General features: G+C 39.2%; 1 protein-coding gene across 7 annotated transcripts in view; it reads left to right on the plus strand.

Moving 5' to 3' along the window:
• Positions 1-688: 688 nt before the first annotated feature.
• The window catches only part of LOC136764593 (receptor-type tyrosine-protein phosphatase mu), a 224,168-nt gene continuing 208,990 nt past the window's right edge, over positions 689-15,866 (plus strand). For all 7 annotated transcript variants that reach the window (XM_066718779.1, XM_066718788.1, XM_066718797.1 and 4 more), the window contains exon 1: positions 689-955. In XM_066718779.1, the coding sequence (XP_066574876.1) occupies positions 883-955 (73 nt within the window). In that variant the 5' untranslated portion in view covers positions 689-882. The remainder of the gene's footprint in view (positions 956-15,866) is intronic.

Raw genomic sequence — 15,866 nt, forward strand, 5'->3', positions numbered from 1 at the left:
CATCTCCAAAACTGCAGCTCTTGTGGGGTGTTCCCGGTCTGCAGTGGTCAGTACCTATTAAAAGTGGTCCAAGGAAGGAAAAGCGGTGAACCGGCAACAGGGTCATGGGCGGCCAAGGCTCATTGATGCACGTGGGGAGCGAAGGCTGGCCCGTGTGGTCCGATCCAACAGACGAGCTACTGTAGCTCAAATTGCTGAAAAAGTGAATGCTGGTCCTGATAGAAAGGTGTCAGAACACACAATGCATCACAGTTTGTTGCGTATGGGGCTGCATAGCCGCAGACCAGTCAGGGTGCCCATGCTGACCCCTGTCCACTGCCCAAAGCGCCTACAATGGGCACGTGAGCATCAGAACTGGACCACCTAGGTCGATTCTTCTGGACCCTTTCAGTGTGGACACATATTTTAGATTGTTCACAGATCCATTCATTTATTTTTCTACATCTTTCCATGCTTCCCTGTGTCGTCCACACTTTCTATAACATCTGATATATACACATGTCTTGTTTTACAGTTGCCACCTTCTCTCAAATTAAGAAATAAACAAAATCAAGTATTACTATTATGAATCAGTGAAACTAGGCTGCCTGAACTTGACCCCAGCCCGAGTGCGGGGGCTTAGAAACCCCCTCTACCGGAGAGCGCCGGCTCTGAGAGCTCTGTGACGTCACGCCGCTCTCCTGGCAGTCAGTAAGTCAGTGCGGGAGTGGAGCAGCTAGAGAGGCACAAGTAAGTAGTTAAGAGGGAAAGGCAGGGACTGGACGCTTTAGGTACCCGGAGAGTAACTGTAAAAAAGAGGAACAGTTTCAGTTCTGAGCAAGAGGAAGAGTTACATCCATCTTACCCCGGGAGCTGGGGGGGAACATCTGTTACACTCCCGCAATGGAGAGAGTTATAACTTGCTTCTTTGCGGCGGTCAGTCTTTTGGGCTTAGTTAGAGGACAAGCATTTAAAGGTAAGAGCTTTTATTTTCCTACGCCTGTTTACATACCTGTGTCTTTTTTTTTTTTTAAACCGGGAACTGAAAAAAAGAACCCGAGCTGAATCCTGTGCCTTTTGCCAGCAGCTGTAAACTGACACCTTGGGCAGCTGGGTCCGAGTTGGGGAGAAAGTCCCCTCCGCCGCTACTCTCGCTGAAGTTTGTTGGAGAAAAACGTAGAGGTAACACGGGCAGGGGCTGTGGAAATGGCAAGAGAAACTTTACAGGGTTACATGGACGCGTCTCCGGGTTAGATCGACTTTTTTTTGGTGCGCCGGAGAAGGAGAACAATGGTTGGGAATGTGCTCCAAAATAGTTCAAACTTTCTTCTGTCGCCAGTATATAAAAATACAGCTCAGCCTGTAAGCGATTTGCTGGGATAAAAGCAGTATATAAGGTCATTAGGCACAAAGCTGCGTGTGAAGGCGTCTGGATTCGTGTGCGCTTCCATGTTTCCGACGCGTAAAACTTAGCGCAGCTCAGCCCGTTTTTTGGGAAGGAAACCCTTGGAGCGCCTCCTAAACCACTCGGGTTTTTACCCCCCATTCCCTTTCCCCTTCGCAGCGCTTCTGTCATCGCTTTGAGGATTGGAAGTGAGAAAATCCCACCATTAGGCCGGCTTTCCCTTAACCACAGAGCACCGTGCTGGAGACTCAAGTTTTAAAGGTGGAGAGCTGGGTGGTTTGGTTGAAGATGTTATTTACTGTGTATAAACGAAATGCGATGAAGGCGCAGTGGTAGATGTATACCCGTGGAGCGCAATATCTGCGTGCATGGGGTTTATAAACATCCCAACATGTTTATTGGCCCTTATTTTTAAATATAATGTTACAACTGAAAATGTGTTGTCTCCAAATGGAACCGACCACCTCACGTTTGCTATAAACCTTCAGCTGCAGTTTGGCAGCATGCCCGAGATTTGGCACCGACTTGTACACCATCATTGCCTGGCGTTTCCAGTAAACCCTGCACACTGGTGGAAGTCCTTGATGTACAGTTTGGATAGTTGTGTATGATTGTGAGTTTAAGGCAGAAAGTTGTGGAACTTCGAGAGAGCATTGAGTTCAATGCTTTTCAGTTTGGGGTTTGGCTCTTTATAACACCAGGAAACAATCAACGCCACATTATGTGATTTAGACTGTATATTTTTAATTTATAGCTGTTCAGTTGAACAATTAGGCCAATTTTAGGACAAAGAATGAAAAACACTCAAACATACATTTATTTAGGTTGTGTGTGTGTTGACATACATAGGTGCACTTAATTGTGCCATAAATTAAAATCAATTGTCTAATAAAACCGTGGAATATGCATGGCGCTGCATCCAGTTTTCGGTCTAAATACACAGTTTTGTATATTGCAGTAGCCGCATTTCTGCGATTTAATAGTGAATTAAACGATCATTGTCACACTTCTGGTTTTTAACCTTTTAACTCGTTAACCATTTAATATTAGCACATGTGATTGCCCCCTCCCTCTTATTTATTTTGATATAAAATAATTTTAAACTGTCCATTGTTATTTTCAAATAGTTATACTATTATTTCCTTATAACGTAAGTAGTCTAGTAAAAGTTACATTTGCAGCAATATTTAAATACAGACTGGTTACCACTGTTCTAAAACAAAGAGGGTTAATGGTCAACGCTAAGAACACGCGTTTTATAATTATGTGTATTTATGTTTTTAAAAGCAACACCTATACATCGCATAGGGTAATGCTGATGCTTATTTTTATTTAGATATCAAATGCGAATTAAAATATACTTTGTATCCATTCTTACCGATGATAATTAAATAGTTAAAACCTGAAACTAAGTATTTCAACTTTCTTTTAGATGTACATGAAGTCGGCTGGGTGCGCTGCATAGTCTAGCAAGTCCAGGGATCCTACTAAGACTTTATGTAGTACTATTAGACATAATAGTTTTCGCCTTATGTACCCCAGAATGCCTGCGGTGACACAAAACTGTTTAATTCAATACTTAAAAGGGTTTATTTTCTGCTTTCAGGACAATGGATTTTTTTATGGGAAGAGGTGCATTATCTATATGTAAATCAATAGACATTCATAGTAAATGTATTCCCTGGGGCAAAAAACACACTGTGTAAAATAAAACGTGTAGTTCCCTTAGTAGTTGCACACCAAAAGCATGCTTTTCAAAAAATCGGCATGCTACTATTGAAACAGAAACACGGGGTTTGTCCAAAAGAGTTTACTTCTACAAATAGTTTTTTTTTTTTTTTTGCTCGATTTGACTCGAGAACAATTCCAAATTTACTTCTGTAAAATCAATTAGGGCTACTAACTTAATTACTGATATGAATGTAACTCTTTTACTATTTGAAATCTGAAACCTTGATCTTTTTGAGCGGAAACGTATTTAGGTCTTCAATTCGAAAGACGGAAGCTTTGATTTCTAGACTAATTAGTTCATTACGCGAATGCTTGCGGGGACTGGGATGCCCTGATGGGGGCAGCATCGCACACAACGGGTACCGGCTGCCTGGAATAAACCGGGGCTAACGGTGCTGTACAGGAGGAACTTTGTTCTGTAATATGTACATTATTCAGCAAGCAAATATTTGGAATCAAAGATTTGTTTAAAATGGAATGTAAATATTGCTTTTGTTTACTTGTCAATCACTGAGTTTAGAATGCCTTTTTTTTTTCTTCTTCCCCCTGCATTTGAATTAAAAGACGCTTTTTATGTCACGTAGCAAATAATGACGAACAAACCAATTATAAAGAGACTGCAGCAGTTCCCTGATTGCTTCGTGTGTACGTCCAGCCGTGCCGAGTGAGGGTTACTCTGGTTGAATTAAAAACTGCTGACACCCGGGAGAACATGTTAACAACTAGCAATTTTAAAGAGAGAGGAGGAGTCATTGTGAGCTAAACGTCCACGTAGGCTACTAAACTATCGGTATTAAGAAGTGTTAATGTGGCAAATCATTTCCAGATCTATTTAAGGCCGTCTCTGCAAAGGGTGGCTGAAGTTAACTTAGTGTCTAGGCTCCGGAGGCTGCGCATACAATGTAGCGCCGCTGAACAATGTGGGATCTGTCCAGGTTCAAGTAGCAGCCAAGATCTTTGTATTTTTCCCCGGTGCTTGACAAACCACACATCGTCAGTATTTTTCTGTGCAGATTAAGTTTATCCGGGTAATATGTATGCAGAATGATTAAGCTGTGGAGCAGAGAAAGTGATCATGTTGAGCTGTAACGTGTGTGTGTTAATGGCGCACAAGTGTCACATGTCCTTAAGCCAGTGTGCGTCTGGGCTCAGTGTGCCTTTGGGAATGATTGTCTTGTGACTGGGTTGGAAAAAGAAACGTTTGCACAGTACATCCTGTAAGGGCTTCCAGTGTGCCCCTCAAAAAGCCCACCATCCTGGTTATTCGTCTATTGAGAACTAAAAATAAGTTGTGCACCTATTTAGTTTTCCAGTCCAGTGTTTGTGGTTTTATTGCAGTGAACCTTCTCACTATTGCTAAAGATGTGTATGTATTTTATGATCTATGACCAAAACTGTTAGGTTTCTTTTGACATCAACATCAACAACTGTATATGGATGTATTTTATGAGTAATACTTTCCCTATGACAAAGCAAAACCTGCTCCTATCCGTAGTCGGGCGGTATTTTAATATAGTTGGGGTTCCTACAGTGGAACATTTTGATGGAAGGCAGCTTTTTGGTTTGACTCAGTGGAGAATGAAATTAAAGATCTCTAATTTAAAGAGGATTTTGGGCTTCAACACAAAGAAACTCTAGGGTGATTGATGACAAATAAGTTAAGATGGATTTGATTTGGGCTGTTTTTGTTGCTTTGTTACACGCTTCCGGTAATGTGATGCTTCCTGTATACTGTGAATAGTTTTTGTATGAATTGAAATGTGATCATTGTTATTTTATTATCTTTGCTGCACACGACTTCAGCATTGCCACCTGCATTGTTATGCATCTCGGAAAATCAACTTGTTCTGTCCTTTAACTGTTTCCAGTCTTAGAAAGAAGGATTTGGATTGCTGCAGAAGACGACAATACTGGTCTTTGTTCACAGACAGAATTCACTGTAATGTAAGGACAATTATTGTAGCTTACTTACTGATGAAGAAATGTCTTCTCATTTTGAGTTAGCCTAAATAAACAATTTACATGTGTTTTTTGTAATGCTGATGGCAAATTCTGGTGGCAAATTGTTTTCAATATTGAACACACTGCTGATGTTTACTCAAGAGTAGATGAATGCTTGCTCTGGTAGGCCAATGGTCGCTATGCTTCTAGAGACATGTTATGGTTTACCTTGTTCAATAATACAGCTGGTTACTATTATAAGACCTACACTTAACCTGGCTGTAGTCAGGTACACAACAGTAGTATTGGGCTGTGGTTAGGCCCTTCTGGCCTACTAGTTAGCTAATTAGGTAAAATCTTAGGTGGGCAGCACTCTGGGGTCAGGCATGTTGGAAGTCCCTGACCTAATGACTTAAGAAAAGTTTATTTCAAACCAAGTTGTATCCAGATTGAGAGAACTCAATTCATTCCATAATTAGCCATTAGGTTTGAATCTTTAAAAGATGCTGAGCAGACAGCTGTCCTCTAATTAAACAAGGTTCGTCTTCAGATGAGAAAACAAGGATAAAAGCTAATGAATTATCAAAAAGGGGAAGCCTGGTGAGTAGAAGGCTAATGAAGAGCAAGAGATACTCATGGTTGAGTAATTACAAGTTTGATCTCATCACCATTTCAAAACATCTAAAAAAACACAACAACATCTTGTTATCCGGGACATCATGTTTACAAAGATAGCATTTGTTGTAGGTGACTGCAAGAAACTAAGCATTCAGGAAAACATTACTAATTAATGCTCTGAGGGCTTCCATTGTTTAAAACAATAAAATGGTGAAAGGCAAACCACTTAAGTATAAAGAAATTGCACTGACAAGCACAGTGAAGCCAGCATCCACGATGAAATGAAACTTCCTTCAATGTCGTCCTGATTTGGGACCAGCATGAACATTTCCTCCCATTATGGAAATGTGCTGTCTGTGCCATCTCAGTGGAGAGAAACTTAGGGCAGCTAATTCATCTTGCTTCATGTCTCATTTTTGTTCTGTGCCCAGGTTGTAGGCAGTAGGCAGGTGGATCTGCTTTTTCCCCCCATGTGTATGACCACAGGCAAATCTCTCCATTAATGTCAGCCTACATCTGTGCGCTTTAGTGTCATTACCACTTGTCAGTCATTAGTGCATTAGTGCCTGCTTGTATTCGATTAATTTGCATTGGTTTTCTCGTCTGCTTTGTCTGGCAGTAAAATAAATGTGGGGAGTCTTTTTTTTTTTTTTTTCCCCAATGTAAAAGCTTCACTGTGACCCCCTTGTAACAGACTGTTGGCCTTACTAATAGACGTGTGACTTCATGGTGCTGCATTGAAAATAACATTAGAAACAGTGATTGAGTGCGTGGACAAGCAGAGTCAGAGTAGTGCTGTAAAAACAGATGAGAGCAGCAAAATATAAGGACTTTTTTGACATTTTCATAGTTGCCAAGCACTGATACCCAACATTAATTTTGGTGATTTATTTAAGTCCACGCTAAACGAAGAGGGCATAAATATTTGTCCAGAAAGCAAGTGGCATGGAATGCTAAATAGTTTTTTTATGGTGTTCTAATTATTCTGGCCTCCTTATGTTTTAATCATGCCAGTGTATTTATTGCAAAACAAGCAGAAGGAAAATATGTTGAAATTGATCTTAATTAGTCATTTTAATTGTGTACACTCAAGTTAGGTCCTTGCAGGAATATAGCTCTGCACATTTGCCTTTAAGCTTCCTATTTGTGTCTGGCATTGAGGGATGGAGCTCTGATACAGTGCCTTGGGCAGACAGGAGTTCAGCTTATGACTCCAATTTATAAGTTTAAAGTTGCTCCATCAGCAGAAGGTTGCAATTTAGTACCTCACCTTGTTTTATATATATATCTAGGTATACAAAAAGAGCATCTCAGTAGGGCATAAACATGGCTGCCGTTCATAACCACAAAGTCAAAAATGAGAGGTAATTGTTTTAGTCTGGAACTATTCACTTCCCTTTCCTGAACAAAGCAACCTTGTGCAAAGTTTATGGAGAAAAGTAGGGGACTGTGTTTTTTCCTGTTATTTTTGAGAGATTTCTAAAGCTAACATTGAACTTGAATGTACATAGGCCTACTAGACATTAATCACTTCATATTAATTTTGTATTTAAATTCATATAAAGAACCTACTATTTGAAATAAGTGTATCCCTGTGCTATAACTATTAAATGAGGAACAATTGTTTGCGTTTTGGCATCCCATTTTGTCTACGATTTCACTTTAGAGTGTGAGTAAGGGATATAAAATAGCATGTTGTGAAATTATGTTCTAGAATTCTTGGCAGAGATATACCCTTGATTGAAAACCAGACGTTTGCTCTCTCGAAAAAGGCTTAGTCAGAGCTTAAAATGATAACTTATATGCATGACAATTGGCTGGCTCATTCTATAGTAGTTATCTAAAATGACTTCCCAAGCCTCTCTTTCTTCCCAGTGGAAGTGTAAATGCTAGGGCTAGGTCTAATCGCTAATTAGGGTGTGCTTCACCCTAGAGTAAACTTGATTGCATTCATTTTCTCAGTGGTGGGTGGTCACATTTAAGCCATAAAAGCAACTGGATTGAGAAATGAAGCAAACCTAGGCTGACTAACAAATTAAAGTGAAACCATAAATAAAATCAAACCATTACTTGTCACTAATTTTGCTGACAACTCATACGATTCTCTTCCTTTATGGATTTTAGTTATTCCTGCCTGCCAGTTTTAAAACTGTTTGCCTCATGCATTTGTAGGTCCTTTATGTGCACAGAACAGTATTTTTGAATACATTCATACAATGGGAGTAAATGTGTTTATTATTAAATGTATTTTCATCACAAAGTTCAGTGTTGAGCAGCTGTAGGTATACTTGAGTCAGTCCCTACAGTCTAACTGAACATGCCCTCTCCCTTAATCTTTCTTATTTCGGAAGTATTGAAATTATTTGATGCATGCTTTTGTTCAGTACCACGATCGCATAATAAATGCTAATGTGATAATCCAAACGTTTCATGCAGAGTCTTAAAGGGATAGCACAGCTTTTACTTTAATAGAAGATATGGTCAGATTATTTAGTTGTAAGATAGCAATACGAAAAAGCAGATAAGGTCAATGCACATAGTGAATTCTCTTCTATAAAGGGTGCTTGTCTAGTATCTAAAGAAGTTTCAAAGAACCGTCACCCTGTTCTGCTTTTACACAAGCACACTATTGTGATATAACAGGTGCTGAATGTGCAAGTACAATCTTAAAAGGATTAATAGATAAACAGGTCATCAGCCCTAAGAATTAAACGATGTTGTCTTAGTAATGCATAAACTGCTTGTTCTAAATCCTGCAGCTGTGTTGCTATTAGGACACATGGTTCTCGTCTTATTGGTAAGACAAGACAAACAGCAAAACAATAACTCAAGAAATAGGATGCAGTGTTCAAGCTTTACATATAGCTTCATATCAGATGGAACCATGTGTTAAATAAGATAAAATGTATGCTTGATCTGATAAGTGTAATCAGTATTGTCTAGTTGTGTTGCTTACATTAAATAAAACATTAATGCACAATGATACTTTAATAGAATCGAAACTAGTTTGAAAAATTGTAATAAGTTGTCAAATAATTGTGAAGACTAGTAGTTATGCTAACCAATATAAATTGAAATTGAATGTACATTTTTAATATTGCAGAATTTTTAAAAATAAACAATCATATTACAATCTTTGTTTCGAGCGTTAATATCAACATTAGTCAGTCACTCTTTGTTCTCGGTGAAGAACAGGATTTCCTGCACATGTTGCACTAATTGCCATTTAAAGGATTGGAACCTAGACACAGATTCCTCATTCTTCATGTTGAAGCGTCTTTTGGAGGGAAGTTTGACCGTACAATACAATATATTTATTTGGCTCTGTTTTACATATCTTTCAATTGATTACTTTTAATATCTCCAAAGGGGAATCTCTCCAGTATTCAAATTAGTATAGTTTATTGAATCATAACAATATAATGATAAAAAAGCATATCTATATATACACTGTGGAAGTGTTTATTGTAATGCTGAAGGGGAATGATGTCTGCCTGGGGCCTGCACCGCAAGGGAATTTGTCACTGCATCACCAAACACTCCTGATCACCTGGAAAAGGCTTAATTGACTTCTAATTGCATCTTTGGAACTGTACCAGACACCTTTGTAACGTACACACTAATACATGCACTCACAGAGAAGTGCCATATTACAGGAAGAATTCTGGACATAGAGATTATATGAATGCTACGTAATAACCATAGAACAGAGCTGACAACTACAGCCATATTTCCTAGCTTAGCCTAGTGTGTCATGCAGGCCCTGAGGCAGCTCCTCATTCAGATGGATGAAATGTATACCATGAATGTGGAAGGGTTTGTGGAAGAACCCTCTGAGTAAATGCTTCAAAGAATCATAAATGTCTACACAGAACAACATTTTATATTGTTAAACTCTAATTTTTCATGTGTAAACCTCCAAGACAGTACCAATTAGAAAGATTAATGGAGGTGGTATTTAGCACTGCCTCCATGTAAATTAATAAAGAGGACTAGCAGTCTTTTGCTGAATAGCTTTCATTGAGAAATTGCTTAGAAATTGAATGTATTTATTTATTCATGCAAATTTGCAAACAAGTCTCTTTGCACCTTAAGATGTGATTTTGTTGGATATTTTCCCCATGTAGCCCCCACACTCTGTTTTGTAAGTATTCATAGATTACCCTGAGGTTGAAATCTTTTCTTTGCACCCTCACTTTTCACTAAGCCCTGATTGATGACATGGTCTAAAGACTCCTTAGTTTTATATGGGGAACACACTCTGAGAGTAGCCAGACATGGACAAAAACCTCATGTGGGTTAAGCAAAATTGTGTACTATCAAAAGTGTATAAAGTTAGAATCAATACATAGAAATTTAGTCTTTTAATGCAAAATCAGGCCACTGGCCTTAAAGGAAGTTGAGGAGGAATACAGGACAACTCGGGGATTTAAAACTTTGTGAAGCTTGTACATTTTTCTTCAAAGTAATTTTACTGAGTTATTGTTCATATAAGGAAATCAGTCAATTGAAATGCATAGATTAGGGCCTAATAAATGTATTTCAAGTCTCGGGTTTAGAGAGAGCATGCGATTGGCCCGCTGGATACAGAAATGTCCACCAGAGCTGCAGTCAGGTCAAGACCCTGGTGAGGATGACGACCCACAGATGAGCTTCCCTGAGACGCTTTCTAACCATTTGTGCAGAAAGTCTTTGGTTTTACAAATGCACAGTTTCATCAGCTGTCCTGGTGGCTGGTCTCAGAAGATCCCGCAGATGATGTGGGGGTCCTGGGCTGGCGTGGCTACAAGTGGTCTGCGGTTGTGAGGCCGGTTGGACGTACTGCCAAATTCCTAAAAATGACGTTGGAGGCAGCTTATGATAGAGAAATGAACGTTCAATTCTCTCACTGCAGCTCTGGTGGACATTCCTGCAGTCAGCATGCCAGTTGCACACTCCCTCAAAACTGGAGACATCTGTGGCATTGTGTAGTGTGACAAAACTGCACATTTGGCCTATGAGTTGCCTTTTATTGTCTCCAGCACAAGGTGTAATGATCATGCTGTTTAATTAGCTTCTTGATATACCACAACTGTGAGGTGGATGGATTATATTGGCAAAGGTGAAATTAGCACTAATGGATATAAACAAATTTGTGCACACAATTTGAGAGAAATATGCTTTTTGTGCATATGGGGATCTGAGATCTTTAATTTCAGCTCATGAAACATGAGACCAACACTTTACATGTTGAGTTTATATTTTTGTTCTGTATATTTAATATTATTCTTGCCTGTTGCCTGTTTTTCAATTTCAAGGTCACATTCCCTGGTCATCCAGACCTGGCAGTTCAAGTCACAATTATGAAGAGTTTTTAAATGTACAACTTCCGGGCAAGTCACAACTAAGAAACAGCATGGCAAGTCTTGAATGGTACTTGTTGGTACCAGGTACACCAGGAGTGAAGTGACACTAGCTGTTCCACTGAGGTCTGTCTTTAGCAACATGCTTGTTTGTAGTGCTCAGAATGGAAACATTTGCATATTTATTTTTCAAAGCTTGTCTAAATTTGGAACCGCATACAGTTCTACCACATGGTGCTAAAGAGAAAAAATAAATCGCAAAACAAACTATAAAGTAGGGCTGTGCGATATGACGATATACATATCGTATGACGATAGAAAAACGTATATCGTTTCATATTATGCTATATCGTTTATATCGTGGTGTCGCAAATTGCAATCTTTACGGCAGTATTTTACGTCATTAGGACGCTTTGCGTTCTTCCCGGTTCTTCCACACGTGCTGGATGCGGCAAGAAATGAGCATCAGAAACACAGACGCACATGAGAGAGACCCGACACACAATAACACACAACCAAGAGATGCTTTAATGCGCAGGCGCACACGCTGCGCCCCGCTCTCGTCGCCGGACTGAACTCGATCTGCAAGCAGCCCCCCCCCCACACCCGCTAATATAGACTGATATCATTTGTATAAAATTAATAAACGTTTGTTTGCATTTTAATAAATTGGAAATCAATGCAAACAGATGCAGAAGTATCATTTTCTTTTTATTAAGATGGTTGTATTATTATTATTAATATTATTATTATTATTATTATTATTATTATTATTAACAATTTTGTATTAACAACGTGCTGTATTTGTAAGTAGAATCGAGACGCGACAGTCACAGGAGAAATGTCTGTCCAGCAGATGTTAATGCGCCACTATAAACCCGGCTGTTGTAAATCTCCCTGAATCTGAACCTTACAGCGCATGTGTAGCGTGATTACATGACTTGTGTTATTGGTGTTGTGTGACAGTAAATCATGCTGTGTGTGTGTGTGTGTGTACATGTGCTCTGAGGAAGAGAAGTCGAAACGCGCAAGCATTATGATTTTCCTCTAATACATAATTTGAGACATCGGTGAATATGGACTGTATTGGACGGGAGCTGCTGTCCTTGACCGAATCATTGTTCTATATATAATCCCTGAGATAAAGCACCCCGCATTTAAGATTTATTAAAACAATTTTTAAACGTATGTGTGTGTGTATCTAATACATACATATACACTCACCTAAAGGATTATTAGGAACACCATACTAATACTGTGTTTGACCCCCTTTCGCCTTCAGAACTGCCTTAATTCTACGTGGCATTGATTCAACAAGGTGCTGAAAGCATTCTTTAGAAATGTTGGCCCATATTGATAGGATAGCATCTTGCAGTTGATGGAGATTTGTGGGATGCACATCCAGGGCACGAAGCTCCCGTTCCACCACATCCCAAAGATGCTCTATTGGGTTGAGATCTGGTGACTGTGGGGGCCAGTTTAGTACAGTGAACTCATTGTCATGTTCAAGAAACCAATTTGAAATGATTCGACCTTTGTGACATGGTGCATTATCCTGCTGGAAGTAGCCATCAGAGGATGGGTACATGGTGGTCATAAAGGGATGGACATGGTCAGAAACAATGCTCAAGTAGGCCGTGGCATTTAAACGATGCCCAATTGGCACTAAGGGGCCTAAAGTGTGCCAAGAAAACATCCCCCACACCATTACACCACCACCACCAGCCTGGTGGTAACAAGACATGATGGATCCATGTTCTCATTCTGTTTACGCCAAATTCTGACTCTACCATCTGAATGTCTCAACAGAAATCGAGACTCCTCAGACCAGGCAACATTTTTCCAGTCTTCAACTGTCCAATTTTGGTGAGCTTGTGCAAATTGTAGCCTCTTTTTCCTATTTGTAGTGGAGATGAGTGGTACCCGGTGGGGTCTTCTGCTGTTGTAGCCCATCCGCCTCAAGGTTGTACGTGTTGTGGCTTCACAAATGCTTTGCTGCATACCTCGGTTGTAACGAGTGGTTATTTCAGTCAAAGTTGCTCTTCTATCAGCTTGAATCAGTCGGCCCATTCTCCTCTGACCTCTAGCATCAACAAGGCATTTTCGCCCACAGGACTGCCGCATACTGGATGTTTTTCCCTTTTCACACCATTCTTTGTAAACCCTAGAAATGGTTGTGCGTGAAAATCCCAGTAACTGAGCAGATTGTGAAATACTCAGACCGGCCCGTCTGGCACCAACAACCATGCCACGCTCAAAATTGCTTAAATCACCTTTCTTTCCCATTCAGACATTCAGTTTGGAGTTCAGGAGATTGTCTTGACCAGGACCACACCCCTAAATGCATTGAAGCAACTGCCATGTGATTGGTTGGTTATATAATTGCATTAATGAGAAATTGAACAGGTGTTCCTAATAATCCTTTAGGTGAGTGTAATCACACAACACTAGCCCTGTAATGTTGCTTTCTGCATATATTTACCATGACAGCCTGCATGTAGTATTTGTTAGTTTTGCTTACTGGAGGATTAACAAAATACTCGTAGTTTGAATGTCTCGTCTTATTTTGTGGCTTGATTGGGTAAAAACTAAGAAAGAGATGTATATCGTATATCGCACAAACTTGTAAAAATACCGAGATATTATTTTTAAGTCATATCGCCCAGCCCTACTATAAAGCTATGAGAGCAGTGTGAAGAAGAGAGAGTGGGGCACTGCAGAGTTGTAGAAACACGAATGGGACATACCTACATACCTTCTACTTTTGACTTTTCTTCTATTAATACAATTGTTTTTCTTTCTTTTTTTGTTTTTAGAAGTAGTGGCTTATCTACAATCACTTCTGTCATTTATCCATTACTCATTTGACATGCATCTATTTTTGTCAGTAGACATTGTGCTTCATTAGATGGGCATTTTGGGAACAAATGGACAGGGGTTGTGTTGTGTAAAAATCAATTAAATCACTGAACAATGCTTCAAAAGCATGCGTTTATGTACATTGGCTATTCCTACTGAATATGAGATTTTGTATGTTGGTTTATTGGATCAAGGAGTGCTATACTGCAGGAAACGGACTTATTATGCTATATATAAAGTTTTAGGCAGGTGTGGAAAAAATGCTGTATAGTAAGAATGCTTTCAAAAATAGATTTTATATTTATCAGTTATATTTGTTACATATTTCTGTAGTAAATGTTGGGATTGAAAACTATTTGTAGTATTTAATGTGTTGTTTTTCTGCCTCATTTGATTATATTTGAAGGTCTGGATGTATAGGCTTTCCTGGTCATGGTGTTACTCTCCTGACAAATTTATGACCGTGGCTGAGGACAGTTGTGGCCTGGTGGCAGTTATTGGAATTTGTTATAATTGATAGATGTTTTACAATGGATAACCATTTGAACTGTAAACTGCACAACATCCTTACTTGAAAGTGTTCAATTATTTGGATTGTTTTACTAAAGCCTGCATCTTCTTTATGATGGCACTAATCCTTATAATGGAAACACACTCATTTCAACATATTTTCCCTGGTCAGGGCAGTATGTTACAATATTTACGGATGCTTTAAAAAGATAGTGGATATAAACTAAAATCTTCTTTCCATTTGCAATATGTAGGCCTAACTGTCTGAAATCTCCAATTGAACGCCAATTCAACTGGGGTGCAATTGCAAGTTTCCCGTTCAATAGATTTCTTGGACTGAGGATTGGCGCTGTGCTTATTATAAAACCACAGTGCGATCATCAAAATGTACCATTGCCGACTCTGTTTAAGTACTTGTGACCAGGAAATAATCCAAAGGAATTCTAAAAGTCTAAAACAGAACAGCTGTGGAATCCCGGTGAGGTTAGATCCTGTTTGTGTTTTTTTTTTGCATCCAATAAAAACGCTTTTATGAGACAGTTGTAATCTATGGCACTGAATTTCTATTATTTCACATTTTTTACAGTCTTGAAGCAACGGTTTGCAGAGATGCAGGTTAAAGTATAACAATCTGAAGACCAGTGGAGAAAAGAATGACAATATGATTTGAGGGAGAGGAACATGATAGAATAGCGATGCTTCAGTGCACAAGACATAATGCAGTAAAGGGAGAAGGGTCGAGTTGTGATTTATTTATTTATTTTTTTCAGTGCCTGAGTGGACAACTGCTGCTACACTGGAAGCGAGGGTACATAATAAACCTTCCATGTTTCTGCTAGGAGGGGCTCATAAAGGGATTTAATTAAAAGAACAGCATGCTTTTAAAAGTGCCAGAACAACAAAATCAGTGTACCGATTTAGAAGTTAGGTCAAATGGATTACAGGGAGTCTTTTAAGCAATTTCAAAGCAAAAATACAATAATAAAACAAAAATACTTGTAAAATGTTTTTAGAGAGTAGGCCAAAGATTAGATAGCTATGATAGTTTAAATTATGCAATTGTTTTATATGACAATCACTCATCATTAAACTTTAACATGAGTTTTGATTGCACTTGATTAATTGTCCACTATCCAAATTCACAGTACTCACACATTCACTTCTAAGCATTGCAAGCCAGGTGCCCTCATCTTCAGTGAATGGTCAATAAGATGTGTTCAGACCTAACACTTATAAGGGGAGCACAAGCCATCCTCTTCTTTCTCATAGTGAGTCCACAGCAGAAACTGGGGAAATCCCGGTCACGGTCAGCTCTCACAATCCAGACTGGAAACCATGCTGTCTGGACAGTTGCGCTCAGCAAAGTTTTTGAGCCACTTATTGAGCTTTAATTTATAGGCTGTAACCCAACTCTGTTCTTCTATTGTATTGTTCTGAATATTTATAGTGGATCTGCCTATTTATGTGCCAAAAGAAACAGG

Source organism: Amia ocellicauda, chromosome 2 (genome assembly GCF_036373705.1).
Source record: "Amia ocellicauda isolate fAmiCal2 chromosome 2, fAmiCal2.hap1, whole genome shotgun sequence".
In the NCBI taxonomy this organism is placed as follows: domain Eukaryota; kingdom Metazoa; phylum Chordata; class Actinopteri; order Amiiformes; family Amiidae; genus Amia; species Amia ocellicauda.